Genomic DNA, 24,548 nt, shown 5'->3' with positions numbered 1-24,548 from the left:
TTGTTGAGGCCAGTGCATGAATGCTGTCTCACAATCATTAATTTTGAAACTCCGTGTTTACGTGGGGATTCTTTTGTAAGAATTGAAACCGGGGCCTGTTGCATTAGAAAGCTGTGTTTAATATCAAACATACGATGCTTTTAGCCAATCAGAATCAAATATTTTAAAGTTAGATTTTAATGTTTGATATCTTAAAACTTTTTATGCAGCAGGCCCCAGAGACCTCATCTGTAGTTCAGTTGAGTTCAGTTGTGAATACACAGCACCTCTCACTTCAAAAGCCATAAATGTTGCCACTGGTGAGTTTCTGCTGGATTTTTTCCTCTTTTTTCTTATTCTTGTAATGGTGCCATACACCATCATGTGCTTCTTGATTTACCAAAGACTGTCCATTTGATTCAAATCGCAGCAAAACACAGACAAATATAAAAATGAATTACCTGAATCTTTGAAGTGTGATGTCAATACTGTCCTTGTGATAGAAATAATTTGTATAGTGATTGAAATGCCTTAAGATAAAATTTTAAACAAATCTAAAGAACCTGCTATTTCTGCACTCCAGTGGTTATTTGGGAGGTGAAAGTGGGCTGTCAGTGGAATCATCTTATTGATGCCCAAGACTGAATTTGAGTAAGTCCATTTCCTCGTCAATGTCTGTCAGTGTGAAGTCAATGTCACTTGCCCTATATCAAAGGGATGTTGTCATTTGTAAGTTGTCTGTATTCAGAGTAATGCGATGTGTGTGGGCAAGCGGGATCAGAGTAATGCGATGTGTGTGGGCAAGCGGAATTGTCTTTCATTTATTCATTTGCCTCTCAATTCCGAAATCTTAGATGCCAGCGTGCATATCAACTTGGGATTCAGTTTGATTCCACTCTTCTTGTGCCTGCCTTGCGTGGATTAGAGTGTTTAAACCACCGATGAAAAATCTCAACTCAATTCTATGGCAGTCATGTATTGAATTGTGTTTTCTTTAACTACATTAGCTCTGAAGGAGATTCCACAGGCATTTAGGACTCCACACTCATACGATACAAAGTCATTGTAGTGTGTATAGCAAGATCTAGGTTACTACAAGTTTTTGCCATGGCTCGGACAGCTAGTAGTTTATTTTTGTTTTTTCTCCAACATTTTCATTGAAACAGACAGCAGTAGCAGTGGTAGAGATATTCACATAAAGGTAATTGTTGTGCTTAAAGTACTGTAACAGCTTGGTGCCTACAAGGGACAAAAGAGGCTAGCTAAATCAAGGTACATGCCCTTATTTATGCGAGGTTAACTACATTTCAGAATGTATAGGATGGGTAGCATTCATTCCTTGCTTTTCTTCCATGCCAGTATTTGCAGGATCTTTCAATGTACTTCTTTTTTGCCACATTTTAGGTAGTTTCTACTCCATACTTTTCTTGCTGTTTGTGGGCATTTTCATAATAGAAGTTCACATGCGTGAAGCTGTCCGTAAGATGGAAATACATGTATGTGATTCATGTAAACAGGAATCGCACAGGTATTTATCACGATCTTTTGTCTGGGTTTGAGAAGAGAAGGCCCAGAATTGGTGCATTACTTGTCGGTCAGATATACAATTGTAGTGTGTACTCCATCCCTCTGTATATATGTGTGAGATGTGCATTTTGTGATTTTTATATACAAATACAGTATGTGCCATTATTATGGCAGTTTTTCTCTGTATTTTGATAATTTGGTGATGAAGATGTTTTGGTAGTACATGTAATAGATATATTGATATTTGAATGATATTTTCTCATCTTTTTGTCTAAGTAACTCTATGTAGCATTTACTCATGATACATGCCAAACCCGTCATGATCATTTGTTGACTGACTGAATGCAGTAACAAATGGGACTAAGGGTTCATGGTTTGAAAATAAATTTTGTCTTCAAATGATTTGTGGTGTGAATGTGGAGTATTGTCACATGTCTGTGTCAGAAATAGTCAAACAGATAGAGAACTGGCAACCAGGATGTTAATTATATGCACAGTAGACTCCCATTATAACAAAGTCCTCGGGACTGGCAGTTTTCTTTTGTTACATTGAAATTTCATTATAACAAAGCAAATTAACAATAAAAAAATAAAAAGATAGAATGGACAATGATACGTCCTGCATTTTTACAGTACTTCGTTGTAACCGGAATTTCGTTATAACTGTGTTTGTTATAACAGGAGTGCACTGTACTGTGTCCTTTGCCTAGTGGTGTCTTGTAAAAGGATGATTGTATAGATATCCAGGGATGCCAACCTTGTATAACAGCTTTGCTGCATTCTGAGGTGTGAAAAGGCATACTCCTGGTAAAAAACAGTATTTTTACCCTTCCTGCAATAGACATGTGCAGCCATACAATTTGTTGAAAAACAGTACCAAGGTATTATTCACAAAAACTGCAGTATTTTTGGCAAAGACCGTAAAAATTAATGCCCCCCCCCCCAAAAAAAAAACAAACAAACAAACAAACAAAAAACAAAAAAAAAAAAAATATATATATATATATATATATAAAAAATTAAAAGTTGGCATCTCCGGGTATTAATTTGAAAAGCACATACAAGACTGAGAGACAGACAGCTAGACAGACACAGAAATGCACACACACACACATGTGTCTATGGTGGAAACCGAGGACCTGTGTGTCAGTAGGACTCTTGTCAACTGAGGACTCATTCATATACAATGTATTACTATCCAACCGAGGACTTATTACAATAATGCTCATCGAGGACCTACAAACATGCACCCCTACATGCAAAAGCACGCAAAAGCAAACTGTTTGGAATGGTCTGCGTACCAAGGATGTCCTTGGTTCTGTGTGTCCTCGCTTTAAATGTAAACTTTGTAAGTGTGTCCTCGTTTTACACCATGGGTACGTGCACACAACACACGCACCAACACACAAACTACCTCAATAATTTTCTCAGCTGCATGGGAACTTTCAAAGTTCCACACTCCTGCTTAATAGCCACACTCTCTCTACTTATTCTGCACTATCACTGCATGCCGAACAATTTCTGAAAAACACATTTAATTTTTTTCAAGACTACTCTCAGCACTTCCCTGTCACATTTTCCATTTTCCTGTTACATGTACTAAATATTCCATCACACTATGGATGTTAGTAACCCTACAACAGATGAATATGTTCATACAGTGTATATCTATGGGTGTGTTCCGAGCATACAGACACAATAGGGTCTGTACGATGACGTACAGTGGACTCCCGGTATAACAAAATCCTTGGGACCGGCAATTTTCTTTCGTTATACAGTATTGAAATTTCCTCATAAGCGAGCAAATAAGCAATAAAAAACAAAGAGCGGATGACTGCAGCCTGAATTTTAACTTCGGGTAACTGAAATTTCCTTATAACCATGTTTGTTATAACGGGAGTGCACTGTAAATTAGCAAGATCCAATAACCCCCCCTAGTAAATAACATAAGGTCTCTTGCATGTGATGGTCCAAAATCTATCTTCTTTATTTTTCTGAAGACACTTGAATTTACACTTTAAAGTTTAATAGTAAATGTGTTTTGGTATGCAATACATTGTATTCTTTTTCAAAACCTTAATACAATGTACATGTATTTTGTGTCCTGCTTTGGGTCCCAAGGTTACATAACATAGGTTTTGCAACCTTCAACAACCACACAAAAGAAACCAATATTAAATACTGTGTACAACGAAATGCTTGTCTTCACAATGTACCTACATGGCAAATCCATACATCATGTTCAAGTCGACAATAAACAGAGCAAAATCACACAAAAAGAATGAAGTTTCATCAAAATCGTCCAAAATTTTCATTGGCATCCAACCAATGTGCACATCAGCCGAGGGATCATCATCATCACTCCAACATCCTGTTTCTTTCGCCACCATTGCTAGCTCATTGTAACAGAAATAACCCAAAAAAATTTCTGTATGTCAAAGGGTAAAACAAAAATGAAAATTAGGCCAACAGGAGACTTGCAAAGCAATGACAGCACCTCATCTGATCCACAAATGGTTGGTCGTTACCATCATAACTACTGGGTGAAAACAAGACATGAAGAATTTCATAACTCTGCTGGTGTCAAATTTTGATGAGACTTCTCTTATTCTTTTTGTCTGATTTTACTTCACTGATTAAAGCCAGCTTGACACACAAAAGGAAAATCAATCTGAAACTCGCTGAAACATGCACAGAACATTGACACTCCAATGTCAAAGGAGACCCTGCATAGCTTCATGAATGTATCACCCCAAATAAAAAAAACAAAACAAAAACAAAACAAAACAAAATAAATGTACAAATAAATGCAAATGTGGTAAAAATGTTTTTATTCCATTATCACATAAGACAGGCCATCAAATAACATGTCCTGTATACAAGTACACAAGAAAAGTACACTGTGACCTAATTTTTACAAAAAACCTCACTCACATAAATACATTTTTTTTTTGTTTCTTTTTGTTAATCACTGAACCATAATAATGTTGCATTGTACAACTAATCTCAAATCTATTTTCATACTGTTAAAGCATTGATTAATATCCAGCCAGACTCTGGGATATCTTTGTCAAGTTCACAAAGGGCATAATTTAATCAACTTTGCATATCCCACATACCTGGGAAGGCTTTGCCTTGGTAATACAACTGTACCTCTCATTTTGATAGCATGAGTACAAGAGGGAATCAAAATATTGCAATACAAAAAGCAAAAGGTGCTTACTTGCATTCAAAGTTACTGATGACAGTGAAAAAAAAAAATATACACTGTACATGCATATAAAACGTACAGGATAACACACACACATATTATATGGTAGCTTTCAAGGTTTGCCATAGTTGACAGAATACATGCACACAAAATCTCCATGGTGTGAATGCAGCGTACCAGTAAAAAAATCTTTACCACATGATTGCACAATGTGCTTCGCTACAGCAAAAAACACTAAACTGAACTACTAACAGCTGGGCACGATGTGGTGTGACATACCAGTGCTTCACAAAGAACATAAATAATATGGCAATTTTTTACACTCTCCTATTCTACTGCAGCACTGTGCCTACAGCACTCTTAAACTAATTTTACGTCAAAGGGACTGAACCTGCACCCCTTTCTTGTTCAGAACTTGAATATCAGACCACACCATCAAGGGAGAGAGAGAAAAAAAAAATATCAACTGTCCAATAATAAGTTCATAGCATTTACTATTTCAATTAAAAGATGGAAACAGAAAACTGTTATCCTGTCCCTCCCATTCAAAAATATTCTCAGAAGCTTTTATTTGCCATTTTGAATTAAAAGTGAAAACCTGACCATTTATCTCCTCTCTACACAATATACAGCAATACAATAAAAAAAAAAATATATGGCACACAAAAAGATATCATTGGAATGTGGAATTCTGGCAATGTTTTGAAGATTCAGTTTAAAAGTGACCTTTCTCCAAAATGGTTCTACAACACTATATGAAAAAAAAAAATAATGGACATAACTTCACAAACAACTTTCAAAAACATACAAAAAACATACAAAAAAAAAAATCACTGAACCCCCTTCATTCATAACCCCTTTATGCTTGATTCGGATGGGAAAACCTTATACAGTGGAAACTCGATATAACGAGATGGTCGGGACCGAGTCATTTTCCTCGTTATAGCCGATATCTCGTTATATCAGTAGGCATAAAAGAAGGCATACAATAATGACATTAATTTGCACATGTGGGACTACCCATCATATTTCAATCAATACTGAAAACTTGATATTGTGTGTGAGGGAATTACTCACCTTTATGGGTAAGAAGATGTTTTTGCCAAGGAAATCCAATATCAAGAATGTGTTTCTTATCAATTGTAGATGTTTGAATTTGTAAATTTATATAGCTTGCGATTGTATCAAGATCGTCTGTGGATTGGTATGTGGTTATCGTATGGGTGTGTGTTGTGTGGAAAGCTGGAATATGGTCTGCACAATGCTGTGTGTGTATGTGACACATTCTGTATGTACATTATGACTGCGTGTGTGTGACGACGGGGAATTCCCTAAGTAGAAGGCCAATCACAGCATCAGATTGCCTCACACCTGCTAACCGTCATGATGATGTCATGTATACATATGGCCGTCCCACCACATTTTCTGCATGTATCAGTGTGCGTGCACACACACACTTCACACGTACAACATGCAGTGCTAGCTGGAGTGCATTGGAGAAAATGATTATGTGTGTACAAGACAGTTTTTGGCGCATCAAGCTTTACAATCTGGGAAGATGATAGCACAGGCGAAGCACAGCTTTACCGAAGGCATTTTGCTTTACCTCGCTATAGCAGGTTTGATTTACTATGTTTTTCTTTGTTTGGAAGTCACAAAATTTATCTCGTTATAGCAGTTATTTCGTTATAGCCGATCTCGCTATAAGAGTAGCATTTTACATAGACTTGTGTGGAAGGAAATTTGGGACCGAGAAAATTTCCTCGTTATAACCGATATCTCGTTATAGCAGTGTTCGTTATACCGAGTTTCCCCTGTAACAATGAATGCTTGCTTACAGAACAGAACAGTTTGGCCAACTCTGTTTCCTTGAAAAAATACAAAAACTTTACAACTCTGAAATAATTTCAGCCCACTGCATAGATGTACAATCTACTCTGCATCAATATTAACATTTACCAGGTATGTTGCAGAAAGGAAACAGCTTGTTAGAAAGTTCCTTGTCAGAGAGAGAAAGTGAAAAGCATTTTAATCTTATCAGAATAGTCCCACTTATATGTAATGGTGTGTGCCATTCATTCTTGGCTGCAAAGAGCTCTCAATGTGCAGTTCTGCATGCCTTCCTACTACAGACAGTGCAAGACAAGTTTGTCACACAACAAGTACACAGAGACATCTTTATCTTGCAATAAATCGTCTGATTGGTCTGATGCTATTTATCTACCAAGCATTTTGCTTTTAACGAGGTAGAATTCCTTCCACTTGATTCAAATATCTCTCCTAGGCAACCAAAGTTGCCTCTACACACTTCTGCTGTGCCGCCTGCTTTGAGGTCGCAGCATCACAGACATGTAACTTTAAAAGGAATATTCAATGTCTGAGACGTAAAACCCTAGTAGCTGACCGACGCTTGCATGCAATGACTGAATGACCACAATCGACCACAGTCTGTTGACATTGCAAAGTATTCGATCACAGCCACACCAAATTTTGGCTACAGATGTGTAATAGTGTCATTGAGGTGTTGCTTGTATAGTGTTATTGAGGTATTGCAACAAGCAACTACCTAAAAGATGGAAAAGAAAGAGAATCACAAGCAGCATGAGAGATGAGGAAACACAAGAACACATACCACACACATATAAGGAGGGCATATTTGTTATACATATACCATAACTGAACTAGTACAAGCTGACAATCTGCCTTGATCCACAGCTTTCATCTTTTTAAGGAGAGAGAATTGTAGCAATAATAATGTTTCATGTGGAGGAAAAAAAGCACAGGAGAGTAAAAAAAGATACAATGCTCATGGATTTGACATATCTGGGTATCTTAGGTGCTTGGACCAGGTATACAGTCATCAAAAGGCATTGCTTAGACCAACCAACCAATCCAACTGGAATCCAATTTGGTTTGATGCAAGCATGTATCTAATTATCAACCCTAGCTCCATGCCATCAATGGGCAACAAAGAAAGACTGAGGGAAGGGAAAAAGAAAAAGTTCGAGCCTTGACTTCTTACGGGCCAGAGTTAGGCTAGTCAATGCTGTATACAGTCCAACCTACATTATCCAGCTCTCTCTTATCCAGACTTCGCTCTATTTTCAGGACGCCTCCAAGCAGTGAAGGCCAGAAAGGAAGTGATTTCAAACACAATTAAAACTCCTAGAAAACTCACATAATTTACTTATGATATACCCTACAGAAACATTTGATGAATTTTACAGTAAGATGTTTCAATTTTATGACTATGATTTTAAGTACACAAACATAAATACAATTCTGTTGCGGTATACACTACCTATGTAGCTACTACTGGGTTGGCAGCCTACTTGTACTTGTTGTTTCTCCCATATCCAGCCAAATTGCCTTTCCGGACAGGCGTCAGTCCCGACATGGCTGGATAACAGAGGGTGGACTATACTTGAGAGTTTTGTACATGAACAGGCAAGTGTTTCACAAAAGTTATAAAGATATCCCAGTGACATTGTATCACACAATCAATTGTCCAAAATACTGTGATCTAAAAAACTAGTGACACATATTTCGAATTCATCAGGGTTCATCACTGTCTCTTTCCACGGGCAGAGTCAAACAGCCTTCACACCTGGTGAGGCAGCACGTTTCATTCGGGCGCAAATTTCAGTTTCGTGACTGATACACAACTGTGCAGCCATGTTGGCAACAAAGTGGTTCAATTCCGATCATGTCACCGTAAAGTCAGGAGTCCACTTCATATTTCTCCAGCTCAAATAAGTCTCGGGTGCACACTCGTCATGCAAGTCACGATCCCTTCGTTGTGGTCGCTGTCCTATTCACTGGCTCTTGTTCAAACAATCACAGAACGCGTTGGTGACAACACTCCCCCATCCACTACCCTCCACAGGAGGGCATGGCACAGGAGCGGTCATCAGATCAAGGTGCATTTGGGGAGTCCAGCGGCATGGAATCTGACCGTCCAGCAATTGATGACACACCTCACTTTCGAGACTTGAGATGACAAATCAGGGCACTTCATGTTTGTCAGAGTTGTATTCTGCAAATTAAGATAAGAACACACATACATTGGGCTGCTAATGTCAAATCACATGTCATGCTACTGTACGATGAACATATTTTAAAGTGTAGCAGTACCTCCTCAAAACTCACAAAAAGCGATTTTCAGTCCTTTCACTCTGGCATATACATGTAAGCCCTCTTATCGCAACAGTCAATAAAAACACAAATTTGATTCATGATGGCATAATTGCATACTTCTGAAATCTACAGAATGACTTGGACTGGAGATGTGCTGTTTATTCATGAATTTTAAGTACAGATGTTCCATAAACCATCAAAATCACCATGCACCAAAAACACAATGCTTTACATCTTGGGTCCACTGCTTCCATTCATGTTCTTCCCCTATATGTGCGAGGCAAAAAATTTTGTGAGCATACACAACCAGGAATAAAATTTGATATTGTAACAACTCTTGCTGGAATGGCATTTGTCATGGTAACAACAAGAATCCAGCTTCCTGATTGGCCATTGCTATGGGAAGTTGCTCTTCCAGCAAGAGTTGCCATCCTAACATCTTTTATGAAATGGGGCCCATGTCATACACTGCTCTACACTCCCCCCTTTCAATGATTACCAACCTGAGCAATAAGTACTGGTGATCCACGCCCTTGGGTTGCGACCTTGACAAGGTAGTTGATGTTGCTTCTAATCCAACGCTGGTGGCACCCAAGAGCTTGCGCCGATGACCGACGGATGCGGCCCTTTATATCTCCGACTCGATGGTCACCTGGGTGAGAGTGGGCACCCTCCTGGCTTTGAACGTATCCTGGCGCCTGTAGGCAGATTGGCGAGGGCTGCCTCCCGACTGGTAGGAACTGTTTGAATAGTCCCCATGGTTGTCCCAGGCATGGTGATTAGGTGCAGACTGGTGTGCTGCCTCCGATCTACAGGGAAACGTGTGAAAATGCTGCTTGCTAATTTCAATCAAACTAGACAAAACCTGTCGCCAAAACATACAGAATACATTTCATTGACTTTCTCCAGGAATATTGTAATACACTACATTTGCTTGAACCATGGGCAATAAATTTTTGCTTTCACGAAGTAAGTAAACCAGTATGGTGCTTTAAAGTGACACACACAAACAAAGGGACAATTTATACTAAATTTTATCTTTCACATGGAAATCACACACAATCCTTGACATCAAAACTACTCAGTCCTTTGAAAAATATGCCTCGTTCACCCTTTTGTGGCGGAGGTAAAAAACTGCATTTGGCAGCAGAAACATTTAGTAAGCATGTGTTGCATCGCGCCAATTCGGTGTCTAGATTAGATTGTGGAGGCAACTAAACGTTTCTCAAAGAGTTGCGAAAATGCAATTGGACATTGACGAGCGACTTATCTGCACCAACAGTTGAGGTTGACTTACGGAACGCGGAGAGTCAATACTTACGCATCGGCATCGAAACTGTTTCACGGAACGCGGGAGTATCGCAGCGGGGTAACGAATCTCCTTTGATCATGGATTAGCAGAGTTCCGGATCATACTTTCACAATCAATGTCAACGAAGTAGGTACATCCACTGATGTATAGCACTAGAACATTTTCTGGAAAACAACTAACCTGCCTAAAAGTTGAAATACATCATGCAGTCTTGCTCAGGTTAATCAGATCGAGATACTACAAGTCAATGTACTTGTATGTTAAAAACTTTGCGTGCATTATCGCTCAGATACAATTCATCATTAAGCAGGTATGACGTTGGGGCTGAAAGCATACACAATTCATGCTGTGTTCGTGGATTATTGCTGAGCATCACTCTTTCAAGTTGCTCCACATGGATGTTAGGGGAACATTTAATCCATCACACGCTCAACTCAACACCTCTCCTGATCATTACGCATCGTCACGTTCTGCTTCGGCGCACACTCAAGAACAGATCATTACAGCCTCTAGATATTGGACTGAACTAGTTGTAGAGCACATAAATCACCAATTTTTGTTAAAAATGTAAAAATAAATAGCACAGGGTGAAATTTTGAGAAATCCATCTGTGTGTACACATCGATTCTTCAGTTTGCCGGTTAAGTTTTGAGAAATTTTGCACTAATTTCCTTTGCTCCAACACATACGCGATTCACATAGGGCATTTCTATCCCCTGTGCAACAAGGATTCTTCAAATCATACTGAAATGTAGTTGAAAATGTCTGATATGAATCTCGCGATGAAATATTTTACATCTCCAATGCATCGCAAATCAGAGATCCAAAGCTACTGGTACTTGATTATTCGAACGCACGTCATAATAACACGAAAGTATGGCGGCCGCATCTTTTTTTCGGCTATCAGACTCTTTAATAACTGGACATCAAACCAATACCGCAATTGAGCACATACAAAAGTCTACAACACAGTGATCCTCTAACAAATACACAAAATTGGAAATCATATTTTTCGTGATTTTTTTTTTAGATCTAAACAACAAACACGATCATGGGCTCAAGCCAGAATGCTACAGTGAGACTCATATGTCACATGACCAAGCATAACTTTTGATGAATTGCATACTGTAAAACAATTGGTTCTTCTAGATATTCTACGTTAACATGGTTTTCATCACAATGCATTCAGGATGCTATCTTCCAATATGTTACCCAAATGACAACTATTTCGCTTTTGCTGATGTTAGCTCCTGTAACAAATTAAAAAACACTATTTACAATGTCAAGGATAAAATACAATTACACGACGTACAACTCGCTTTACACCAAAATCAGATTTAGGTTTGTTGTTTTTTTCTACAGAAAGCAAAATTTATAAAAGAAAAAACAAACTAACTGACACAACAGCGAGTTTGTTTGGGCATGAAACAGCAATTACTGAATTATTGTGGGTGCCATTTCTGCACCACAACAAACTACAAGTGTCCATCAGCGGAAAATGTGTTTCGATTTATGAGGCTATTCAAACCGTTTCGGATCTATTCGGGTTTCATGCACGCTAAGAAGAGTTCAGAATGCGACAAATATCGCTCAGTGTGACTTCTGCTTTCGACGGCGGACTAAGATACGCTACTGGGCTGGGCTTTGCTGGAAAGAGGGAGCTTGACATCGCATCACCGGTCGGGGGGGGGTTATCGTGCATAATTGGCGTGGAATCTCTGGATGCCGGAATCGCGATTTTCTTGTACAACTTAAAACGCGGAGGTCTGGCTGCGGGGCGGCGGGCTGTATTGACTTGGGGCTGCCGGGTAGCTGTAGAGAAGGGAGGAAGGGATGTCCGAGCAGGGAAAAAAGACATATTGGTCAATATCAGAGAAGATCATGTTCCGTTGAGCATTTGCTGGCCAGCCACTTTGGCCGGAATTCACGAAGGTGGTACAAATGAAACCATGGTTTAAACCATGGACAAAAACCATGGGGCGCCAAGTGTCTCACAGAATATTTCGTTACAAAATTGGTCATTTCGTCGACAAAATGACCGTTTCATTAACAAAATTATCATTTCGTGGACAAAATGTTAATTTAGTAACAAAATGTTGTCATTTCGTTACAAAATAATCATTTCATCAACGAAATGACTGATTTATAACCAAATATTCCATGCGACACTTGGCGCTCCATGGTTTTTGTCCATGGTTTAAACCATGGTTTCATTTGTACCACCTTCGTGAATTCGGGCCTTTAACACCTAGTAGCGTGGGGATACCAAGGAGTGGGAAAGCTAGCCCATCTCGAATGTATTGGAGAATCCCTGTTACGAATTGTGGACAGCCTTATTACTGATCTCTACCTACATACAAACACAGCCAAAGAATTGAACTGGAGTTGACTGTTACCAACGAGCATACACTTTGATACACATATTTGCTACCACGCAGCTGATGGGCGTCATTCCTGGTTTTTCAAATGTAGCCCCAGTGGGCAGCGAATGAAGACTGACTCAATCAGACGACCCATGTTCCCCACGCTACTGGGTCTTTAAAGCCAACGATCGTCAACGTTAGAGCGAGTTATAAGTAGACGGGTATTTGCTTTTCAAGCCGAGTAGAGCCAATCATCCCCTTTGCACTCATAAGTTTGAACAGCTATCAAAACACACATTTTCATTACTGGTTCTCTCTGCCATCAAATATCTAATTTGAACACCAATGACTTGGACTGAACCATCAATAACATGATGTACAAAGAGCAAACAATCAATCAAACCATGCAGGTACCATGAGGGCAGTGTGAGTTGAATTTTGACACTTTGTTAATCTTTTTAATGCTGAATGATAATGCTAGATGAAAACTGGTCAGAAATGCATGTCAGAGAGGGATACTTCCTACCCTCAAAGAAGCTGGCAAAAGGGAGCTGGGGGCAAATCATTTAAATGTGACTTATTCTTGCTATAAGATCAGAGTAGGCATATTCTATTATATTCTGTGTCAACATAAAAAACAAAACAAAAATTATTCATTCCAATAATAGACCTGTATTATATGTCAAGGTACCGTAACATTGCACTGACTACAATACAAACAGCAGCTACATCTAATCTTAACTAGAAATGTCGCTATGGCGACTGGTATGCCTCCGCCATAATGCATGATTCTCCTAATAGGTCTAGATAGTACATGTGGACAATGTGTGAGTACATTTTCTCAAAATTGGCAAAATAATAAAATGACAAGTATGTCATGAATGTGTTGAATGTTCACCTTCCTTGACCTACGTTTAATTGGATGAATAGGAGAGCATGTATTTGGGATTTAAGGACTTTAACTTGACTTCGACCCATTCATACGTTAAATGCATTGAGTAATTTTCAACAAAGTGCAATTTCTGTATTGAATAGTAAATTGTTGCCATTTTCATCTGGCCTTTGACCCTAAAATTCATAAGATAATCATTGTCAGGCAGAACATGCATAAATATGTAGTATGTTTCAAGATAACTTGAGCCACTTCCGAGATATGGAGGAAAAATTTAGTTCAGCACTTTCACTAGATCTTTGACCTTTTGACCTTTCAGGCAAAAACAAAAGAAAAAAACTTTCAGAGAATCTCTATTAGGTTATACATGCATACACCAAGTGTCAAAAAATTCCTGCTGGCATTGCGTAAACATGAGGGAAATAGTAAAATTTTGAAGTATTGTCCTTGACCTTTGACCCCATGAACCCTAAATTCTCTAGATAATCACTGCCAGTCAGTACATACTATGTGCCATGAAGATACCTTGAACAATTTCCAAGGTACAGAGAAAAAGGTGAAGTTTTAATATTTTTACTTGACCTTTTGACCTTTGACCTCATGACCCAAACTTTCACCAGAAAATCTTAATCGGGTAATACATGTATACACTAAGTTACAAGAAAATATCTTCAGGCATTGCATAGATATGGTGGAAATAGTGAAATTTTATGTATTTGACCTTGACCTTTTGACCTTTGACCTTGAGCACGTGCACCCAAAAGTTGATAGGCACAAGTTCACCCCCTAATACACATACATGCCAAGTTTCATTAAGATACCTCGAAAGGTTTTGATAGTTACCCTGTCCACAAAAATCATTACAGACGGACGGAAGGACGGACGGACGGACAACCCGAAAACATAATGCCTCCGGCACCACTTCGTGGCGGAGGCATAAAAACAGGACTCTGTTGTCATGTATTCCCTCTGTCATTAAAATATGCTATATTATGAGTAAATACGTAGGTACAGTGTACATCCTACAGGAGGACAGAAGAGCAGGTGGCTTACTTGATGGTTCCAAGAATTTTCATTTATCACTAAATTCATTGACTAATTACAAACAAAAGAAAAACAAACAAACAGTTTTTCACATGCCTCAATCCATGTTCCCCACCTCCTCACCTTTGTTCTGTGATAGCTAAGCAGGATAAGGGTTATTGTATACAGAGCTTCTATTGTGATATTTCAGTGAAGCAATTCATCTGGTCACAACCAACTAGCATTGGTAGTCGATTTCACTACCCATGTAATTCAATACATGCATTATTATTAAAACCATCTTTCGAATTTTTTTGTCCTGTTCATACTTAAGACTATTTCATTTCTGAATCACAAAATAATTGCTGTTTTCTTTTCTAGAAAAATACAAGTCCTAAAGAGTCACATTTAATCTGCATGCTACACATGCAACTGACAATTGCTGTGCTCTGGAACATATTTTCATTACATACTTCCATGAGAAACATAGTAGATAATAAACTGAAATTAGCATTGTCATAGGACTCCCGACAAGCACTGTAAGTGCTTAACAGATCCTTACAGAAATTAATACAAGAACCCAAATGTAGCGACTCGAAAGTTGACAGTTATTGGAATTACCTTCCATCTGTATCATCCTACATTTCCTCCAACAATTACTTTGTCATGATAAGACATAATTCAAGAAAATGAGAAGTCCAAAATGATCACACTTGAACGAGTGAGACAGCTCCTCATTTTGACAGCACGATGTCTTTGTTTTAGGGGGGAGAATTTATCTGCGGCTGGATAAGACATGAATTGGAACATGACTCACGTACATGATTAATTATCCCACTTAATAGCTGGTGAATGACTCCATTAAAAACATCCAGTACATAATCATCTTGTAACTTTGCACCAGGGCTGGAAGAAGAAGATTCCAGTCATAGCTGATACTGATTTTGAAGAGAGGCATGGATCTCAAGTTATGATCATAGCATTCGTGGCAATGGTGATGAAATAATTGGCATATTTTGTGGAGGAAACACTCACCGACTCCTTGGTTCTGCGTATCTTTCTCCAGGCGGGTAGTCGTAGTAGTCCCTGTGATTGAAAATCATGTCAGTATACATGATTGTGCTACATGAATGATACTTGCATTACTAGCAGAGGTCAATCTACTACTATGGCATGACTACGAAATTCTAACATGTCAATCCATTATATGAGTGACTTGAAATCAAACATGAAGGCTTTGCAAGTTTTTTTTTTCCACTTTCCTAGAGCACTTCTGATAATAATGTGGCAAACTATTCTTAAATTCTTTTCATTGTTGTATTTTTTATTTCCCTATCATATAAGTTAGACAATTACACACACACAAGTACATGTGCATATACATACATACACTGTATACACACAAACATATATTGCTGGTAGTGGGGAAAGCTATTCCTTATGGTTCTAAATATTGCCACAAAAAACAAACAAACAAAAGGCAACAGAAACAAAAAGGCAGGAACATGAAAGAAATTAGGCAATCGGCTCACCGAGGGGGCGGCGAGTCAGCGTATCGTCTGTACCTTGGCGGGGTCAGCGGTCGCCGAGCAGGAGGGGGGCTGCGACTTCTGGCTCTGTATGAAGGGTAGCCATAGTCCCTGTAGTACGGGGAAGGGGGTCTCCTCCTGCTGTGAAATTGATTGTGTGAAGAGGGAAAGCAATCAAGCTCACCGAAAAGCCGTTTGGCATCTTGACTCCTCCTTACAACACAAATGCAGCAGTCAGTGGGTTTACATTGTACATTGGGCAACAGGCCGACAGTGAGTCATGATCTTGTGAAGTGCAATAGCAGATTCATGTTTAATGGGTTAAGTCGGCATGACTACTGCACTTCAAAACTTCATCTTGAACCAACAATGTGATAGATTTCATGATATCTTTCTCTATACAATACACTAGGCATAATATTGACACCAAGGAAGAAAAAAAAAAGTACATTTCAAACTTTCAAATTCCATTTCAATTTGCAGTAAATTTTGTGTTACTGGTGTCCTTCTCTACTCATGAGCATAAAAGATACTTGCAGTGCAACTTACAACCATACAGTCTCTCTCCCTCTCTCTCTAAAAAAAAAAAAAACATCACTCACCTGTAGTAGTCATCATAGTAGCGATCATAGTATGGATCGGGAGGAGGCGGTCTGCGGGGCGGATAGTCAGAGTAGTAGTCCTTCTCCCGTCTGTCATCATAGTAATCGTTGTATCTGCTGCCTCCTCCTCTTCCTCCACCCCTTCCTCCACGGTAGCCACCATCCCCATCACCATCGCGTCCACCGCGTCCTCCGCGCCCTCCTCTGCCACCACGCCCACGTCCCCTGCCCATTCCCCTTCCTCTTCCTCCGCCGCCGGATCCACTGCAGTTTAATGATTAAGGTGTTTAACGCATTTACAAGAACCACTAACAACTGGTATTTAAACTGACTGTGCAGTACATCACCTTGGAAAGAGAAACAATAATGATGCTCAATAAGTATACAAGTGTACTGTTAAAAGGACACAAGATTCATATCAATTCTGAAAAAAAAAAAATCATGCATGTACAATAGTGTGTATATCCCACACTCTATATCAAATTTTTAAACAATGAAATCAACAAAACAAAAGAGAGGATAATAGGGCATGCAAGTTGGCCCTTCTACATCCTAAATTGTAAAAGATATCCACACATGTTTATGTTCAATGTTTACAAAAAATAAAACCATGTTCAACAGTAATGACATTTCCATACGAGTCTACTGTGCGAACGGATGACAGTCCTCGGATCCATTCAACAGTTGCCATACTATGCTTATTCTTGTTGTCATAATATGCACCATCACGAAAACAAGTCCCGCACACCTCTCCCCATTCTAACAAATCGGGACTTGATTTGTCTCTGTTTAGAAGGGAAGACAAAATGCCCTAGAATTGTCATTCCTGAGGCAAAGCTATCATCTTTTATCTGAGTACGAGTTTTGCACAACTGACTTTGCTCTACATGATACTACAATCAGTGTGAAAATTCAAATAAATATGTTAACGAGTAATCAACAAAACCAATGTTTTATTTCATTTTATCTATTTTTTTCCCTCCTCGGATATTAAATCCTCCCGTCATAGCCCCAAAATGCCAAACCAAACAAAAGTGATATAAGTTGAGAGAAATAATGAGGGAAAAACAATTTTGTAGGGCAAACACACATTGTACAGTATGTTATATTACCAAGACTATCAACTTCTCCTGGCAAAAGACCTACATGTATTGACGCAAAGAAATTAATGGCCCAAATTCATGAAGGTGGTACAATCTTTGTCCATGGTTTAAAACATGGACAAAGACCGCAGTTTTGTATGGGCGCCAAGTGTTGCATGACCTATTTCGTTACGAAATCAGTCATTTTGTGACGAAATGACTGATTTCGTAAAGAAATAGACCATGCGACACTTGGCACCCCATACAAAAATACGGTCTTTGTCCATGGTTGAAACTATGGACAAAGACTGTAACCCCTTTGTGAATTCGGGCCAATTTGATGGCAAAATCATATTTTGGTTGAAAAAGTGAACATTTGCAAATGCTTAGCATGCTGTTAATATCAAATTAAAGATTTTATACAAATAAAAACTATTTGCACGTTTTTTTGATGAAAGGCCTAAACAATTTTTTAATGCTACAACACTGTTCCGTAAAGGACTAAAGCAAAGTCTTGATTGTCCATAACCTTAGTTACACTATCTAAAGGGACATGCAACTATTGCACCCATGCAAGTCATGCACTGCTTTGCATTGGCATTAAGCTGTCTTCTCTGTTATTTTCAGCATCAATAACTCCAACTTGTTACTCAGTACTTCTTCACAAGTCCTGTCGAGATATGCATCACTTCAAGATACTGCCATAGCACGAGATTCTCTGTATGACTGCGAGAGGACAATTTTGACCATAAATTCAAAACGATCGCGGAAATGAAATTGATCACAAACCAAAAGAGGGGAGGGGGAGGGCAGATGTACAAAAGTGCTTACCTAGTGCCATTCAAAGAGCAGTCACGCGAAAAGTGGCCCAGTTTGCCACATTTGAAGCACTCCCCCTTGTTGCCCACCCCTGTCGTTTTGTGCACAGTGGACGTGGAAAATTGGACCTGGAGCACGTTGCCCATGAATTCTGACTTGTCAAGCTGTGTGACCGCCTCTTGGGATTCGGTTTCCGATCCCATGTGCTGGGAGAAAGCAGACGGCCAAAAGTTTGCGTGAGAGAAGAAGGGGAGAGAGAGAAGGCCGTGTGAGCCTCGCCTAATTTTCCTCCGTTTGCCATCGCCATCCTCTGTGCTGGCCCTGTCCCCTTTGCCTGGGTGGAAAAAAAGGCAGCAAATCTTCTGGCTCCAGAGATGAGGAGAGAAACCGCGACCGAAATTTGGGGCGGCCCGTGCTCGCCCCAAAGCGCTGGGATCTCATGACCGAATGTCTCTGTGGGACACCAGAAAATTTGCTGCCCTTTCGGGCTCTTTTGGGGGTTTTTTTTCGACTCATTACAAACTTTGAACTTACGGCTCCTTCCTTCCCTGTGAGGTAGAATGCTGCACTCTGATGGCATTGCCATGCAACCTATAACCCGTCAGTCTGGTAACCGCCTCCAATGCTTCCTCAATAGTGGACATGTGCTAAAACAAAAAACAAAATGACAGTCAACCCAACGCACCACTCCCTGCTTTTGCCATCACCTTTGAGACCAGGAAGATTATGGCGCCTGCAGTGTCTGCTGAATTCAATTCTTGTTGTACGTATAACATGCAATACAATATGAAAACATGCATTGTCACTTATTTTCTTTACTGCGTCTTCTTTCATGAAAATAACACTAATCTATACCTTTGTTTTATATTACATGTATGTATGTATGTATGAATAAGTCATTACACAAAGCTGTTTGACATTGTCTATCCTGTTGCAGAATATCATTCAAAAGACTCACATCTCACCCAGAAAAAAAAAAGCGAGAAAAATATGTACTTGGATCATGATGCACTGTACAGTGGATGATATCATTGCTAAGTTTTTGTGGCAGACCACTGCTTTGAAAATAAGGATGGCTGCGGAACTAAAAGCGCTGCTTTCTATTGGATAGTCACACAGAAACTGTATGTACATCATGGTGCAATATTAGTAAAGGGGATTTCTTTACCACAAAGCCATAGTTGTTCAGGACATCACATTCCTCCACTTGACCAACGGTCTCGAAAAGGCCTCTCAAGTCCCCGTTTGATGTTCCATCGGGAAGGTTTCCAACAAAGAGTTTCTTCGCCATTGTTTGTATTCAGAGACCTGGAAATAATGATTAAAAACAATGGTTAAAACAACAGCGGCAAATGTTTTGATAGGAACAACTCATACATATGGAAAAATAGGTCACTCGTGAGATCACATGTATGCCATCAACTGCTCACAAATAATATTGTGGACTTAAACACATTTGGGGGGAGGGGGAATAATGTCTTTGAGACATGTCATTCGTTCAAATCTAACCACACACACACACACGCACACACGCACACACACACACACACACACACAAACACACAAAACGAGACAAAACTGGTTCAGGTTTACTAGTCTTTTACACAGTAGCTTAATTGATTTGATAATCTAATGTGGTTGCATTCAAATCATCATTTTGCTTCTCTTACTGCTAATTGTTTCTTCTGGGTATCTCTAATCAAAAGGTTACAGAGAAAGAGAGGGAAGCATGAAATAGCAGTAACTTAAAGGGACTGTACAGTACTGGTTGAGGTAGGGATTCATGTTTTGAACATCCCTAAGTGAGATAATGAGAAACCTCTTATGATATATGAAAGAGCATGTAATTTTAAGAAGGATTCAACGCTTATTTGATGAAAATTGGTTTTCAAATGGTTGAGATATCAAAAAAAGTGATAATAATAAAAGGCGACAGGCCACGCCTTCTATTAGGATCTCTTTGTTTCACCTTGTTTTTGGATATCTCAGCCATTTCAAAACAGATTTTCATCAAATAAACTTTTGATACCCCTTAGAATTGCATGCTCTTTAACATCTCATTGAGTGGTTTCTGAATATCTCGCAAAACGTTAAAAGCTAAATCCTCACCTCAACCAGAACTGTACGCACCCTTTATATGATCTGTACAAACTTTGCAACTTGGGTGTAACTATTTTTCTGTGGCCATTGGAAAAGGTGCTTTATTGAACATATCTGCAATTTCAGTTCATCTTGACCATGTAATGCCCTGCTAAACGCTACCAAGTTAAGCAAAGGCACATACGGAAATAGAATTAGAGGAAAATGTCAATAAATGAATAAATAAAAGTGGATAACAGTAGTCCTACAGTGTCGATAAAAACACAAGCACCAAGGTTTCACCTCCCAAGTCAAAATCTGGCAAAAGCATAGGTTTTATCTATACGTCTTTGCAGCCAGCGGTCCAATTTTGGCTGGCGCTGTGGTTGTTTTATGGCTATTTATAGGCGGCTTGCTTTACTTAAGTTTTTATTTCACTGAAAACTAACAGCACAGAGTAGACGGGCCTTTCTCAATGATAATTTTTGAGTGATTAATAATTTGCATTGGACGGCTCAAAAACATATGTGCGTGTTCCTGAATTTGCGCTTTGCAGTTGACTTCTTGTACGTTTTTGTCCAATTTACAGAGATGGAATTTGGTTAAAATTTTCCAACATGAAAAATTGATGTGCTGCCCAACCCACTCGAATGCACAGTCTGCACAGAAACTAGGGACATACAGACTGTACAACTGTAGGGTTCTACTGCTCACGAGTTACACACGTGATCAAAAATTATAAATAGACAACTCTACTAATATACAGTATCTACAAACTAGGGCACATGCACTCACACACACTCATACCAGGGAGGCATTCCGACAATGTAAAGCCCATGATTCAAGAATTCACGCTAGGCGTCTAGTCAATAGCACGTAGCAGTGTCTACTGACCAGCGCTTGTGAAATACGCAAAAATTACAGCAGGCCTAAATTAATACTACGAAAATTTCAACGGGCAGTTTGGGAGCTTAGTATTAATAGTAAGCAAAGCCTAAAGGTGCAACTCACACAGAGGTCAGGAGTTCTGGAAGATTGCAATACAATTAGGCCAAAAAAAAAAATTGCTTGTTTGCCCTTAAAGGGAAGCAGTCCTGAGATTTTCACTGTACTGATAATTAAGAAGAGTAAAAAACATAACCTTTCACCAATTTATACGCGTGGACATCAAAAATTGTCTCCGTACGTGATTTTTAAAAAATAATTCCTGCAAGCGATCGCGTAAGAGCCTGCCAAAAGGTGCAACGTCATTGATGCCCTACTCTCAAGTTGACAGCCGTGCCTCAGAAAACCAATTTAAGTGTTCAAAATGATCATATCTGATTTTTTCATAAAATGTGACAATATGTGGTTTTATTATTTCAAACAAAATATTTCAAGCTTATACAATTAACATAAAAATAAATAGTAAACATGTATTTATAAATAACTAGGGATGACCAGCAAAACACCGCTGGAAAGAGTTGTGCATCGATGACGTATGACTCTCCGCTAAGACTTGCTCATTTGCAGAGTCACACTTTTTTAACTGAAATGTACGAGCTTATTTGGTGATTTGAAAGTTTGTTTTTGATGAAAGTAGTTCATTGGAGGAACCAACAACAACATATTTTTTTTAATTTCGTGAGGACTGCATCCATTGTCAAAACCCAAGAGGGTCGGTAGGTTGTTTCGTTTCTTCCTTTTTTCTTTTTTTTTAAATACCCTTTTTACCCATGGATGTAATTTTGTAACTTTGGCAGGGCATCTCGTAATACACTCATCCTTCTGTAGTTCTGGCAATACTTCGAGTTCTACATTTTCCAGTCCAACTTTGTACTAGATGTGGCGCAAGTTTAATGCACTCAAAACTCCAAGGGATTCATTCAAATTTACGTCTTGCCAGGGCCCGGTAGGCGAGGCAGAAACACTCACTGACAAACACTTATAACGTTCATCTTTGTTACATTTTGCAAACAGCTCCAAAAAAGTACCTTCCAGTGAGATGCTGACAACTGAACTCCAAACAGTTTCGGTGCCATGACAGCTGTTTACAGATGCTGCAAAAGTAGCCATCTTGGCAGTTGTGCTGTGCTGTGCTGCGGCCTGTACGGTAGCTAGCTAGCTAGCGCACTACCTATCTATGTATGTGAGCCAAAAAGGTAGCTAGTATGCAATGCATGCTATAAAAAGTAGCCTGCTGCCCCGCGCAGCCCGAACAAGATTACGACGGGTCGATAAATGAAAAAACATTTTTAGACTTTTTTTCATTCTTTCTTTAGCTTAAAATGGATAATTTTGGATTTAAAACCGTTCACCAATTTGCAGAAGATGAAATTTGTGGGAAAAAAAAATAAATAAAAAACCCGACCCGAAATTTCCGTGATTTTCAGTCGGTTGCGAAGGGCAAACAAACCAATTTTTTTTTTTTTTTTTTTTTTTGGGGGGGGGGGGGGGGGGCCTTAGACCATTACAGTGCGTGTATACATTGTAGCTAGCTGTCTCTAGTTGTTAATATTAGATCTATTGCTCCTCGCCTATGCTGTATGGAACTCTTGGCTCCCTCCCATCTTTTCTCTGTGAAATTGACAAACTGGATCACTTCAAAGCCTCACTCAAAACTCACATTTTTCACCAGGCATTCAATTGCTAACTATCTTGGATGAGTCTGCGCCTATGAATGTTTCTATAACAGACATGGCGCCATACAAATGCGGTGGATCATCATCATCATCTGCACTGTTATCATTGAAGAGCTGGGCTGGCTGGGAGCAGAGAGCGGGAGCACACACGCAGCACTGCCACCTTTCAACTCAAGCTTCAGTCATTCCACCGCCACAGCTCTTTCTCATCATGCCGGTCATACGGAATTGTTCACAACAAAACTAATTTTCATGTTATTATTACCCGATATGTGATATAAACATTTCCTCACAAGTTAAAATTCGTTGTTTTCAGTATAAACAACTACAAATTTACCAGGAGACATTTAACAGGTAGCATGGCACCTTCAAATCTTCCTCTTTGTACTCACGACCTCACGCCGTTGGTCGTGATTGATGTTAGTCTTCCATCACTCACTCCTCCCACGTTTCTGATTTACATTAGCAGCTAGTTTCTAGTCTCTACTTACTATTTCACTTCCAGTTGATCACATGAACATGCTGAGTTAGATTCCGTACGTAGATGACGTCTTTGGAACCTTGCCGATGACTTTGGTTGCAGCTATTTAGGTCTATAAATGCTTCTTTTTCGGTCGAACGACAGCCCCTGATCCTTGCTAGCTAGCTCTCTGCATCCTTTCAGTTCGTTCAGACGCGCGGCTTTACGCCTTCATATACAGTACATGACATACACAGCGAGCGTGGCGTGGGCACGCACGTGAGGACAAAACGCTTGCGCTTGCTCATATGCACAATGCACACTATATGCATGTCAGCCCGAGAGCACAGAGAGCTACCGCGGCGGAAGCAATTCATCGGAGTGGAAGTGCATTGTGGGATAGCTTTTGAAACGGCGTTTTTCTGTCTTCTGCGCACGCGACAAGTTTTCGGCCACTGATGCGTCGAGATTATGATCTTTCTCTCTCTCACTCGAGCGAAAGCCATCATAACTTTCAATGGTTACAACTTTATTTTTCTACGAAAGGAATTAAATTTCCAGTCACCTTGACAGCAACACCAGCTATCATCCAGGAAACGTAGCTAGTGGAAATGGCAGGCGCGATACATCTAAACTAAAAATAATATTAACAAAATGCACACATTAACCAATATAATTAAAGGTCATATAATTATGATCAATCAACGTACCTCCTTGCATCTATATTGATTGATCCAATGATAATCATATGACCTTTAAATAATGGTCAATGTATGTATTTTTGTACCCACAAAAAATACTGTACTGCTGTAGTCAAATGCGTAGCATCCAAAGAGATTTTCCCCAGTAGTGGGGAGGAGAAAAATCTCTTTGGTAGCATCTCAATATAATGCCATGTACATGTCCCCACGA

At 39.3% G+C, this 24,548-nt stretch overlaps 1 protein-coding gene across 2 annotated transcripts; it reads right to left on the bottom strand.

The window, feature by feature from the left end:
* Window positions 1–9,621: 9,621 nt before the first annotated feature.
* Window positions 9,622–23,814, bottom strand: LOC139711130 (uncharacterized). 2 transcript variants are annotated; one of them, XM_071623050.1, is made up of 7 exons: window positions 23,668–23,814; window positions 19,645–19,784; window positions 19,011–19,123; window positions 16,576–16,839; window positions 15,977–16,114; window positions 15,480–15,530; window positions 9,622–11,978 (listed from the first exon to the last, which is right to left on the bottom strand). In XM_071623050.1, exons 2-7 carry the CDS (start codon window positions 19,765–19,767, stop codon window positions 11,918–11,920), a joined length of 750 nt encoding a protein of 249 aa, XP_071479151.1. In that variant the 5' UTR covers window positions 19,768–19,784; window positions 23,668–23,814; the 3' UTR covers window positions 9,622–11,917. The 2 variants fall into 2 exon arrangements, with proteins under 2 accessions (XP_071479151.1, XP_071479150.1); XM_071623049.1 differs by lacking the exon at window positions 19,011–19,123 and adding an exon at window positions 18,489–18,682.
* Between the last annotated feature and the right edge of the window lie 734 nt (window positions 23,815–24,548).

This window comes from Diadema antillarum, unplaced genomic scaffold (assembly GCF_040938485.1).
Source record: "Diadema antillarum isolate AM-2024a unplaced genomic scaffold, OU_Dant_1.0 seq00001612_RagTag, whole genome shotgun sequence".
NCBI classification, from domain to species: Eukaryota; Metazoa; Echinodermata; class Echinoidea; order Diadematoida; family Diadematidae; genus Diadema; species Diadema antillarum.
Note: the sequence above shows the minus strand (reverse complement) of the source record. Positions and strands in the feature narration are given on the sequence as shown.

Bases quoted from the DNA above. Each gene is read 5' to 3' on its own strand.
- LOC139711130 (XM_071623049.1), bottom strand. From the start codon at position 19,767: ATGGCGAAGAAACTCTTTGTTGGAAACCTTCCCGATGGAACATCAAAC. The intron at 16,840-18,488 runs GTAAGCACTTTT...ATTAAACTGCAG, and splicing joins TGCTCTTTGAATGGCACTAG to TGGATCCGGCGGCGGAGGAA. The intron at 11,979-15,479 runs GTGAGTGTTTCC...CCTTCTCTACAG, and splicing joins TACGCAGAACCAAGGAGTCG to CTACCCGGCAGCCCCAAGTC.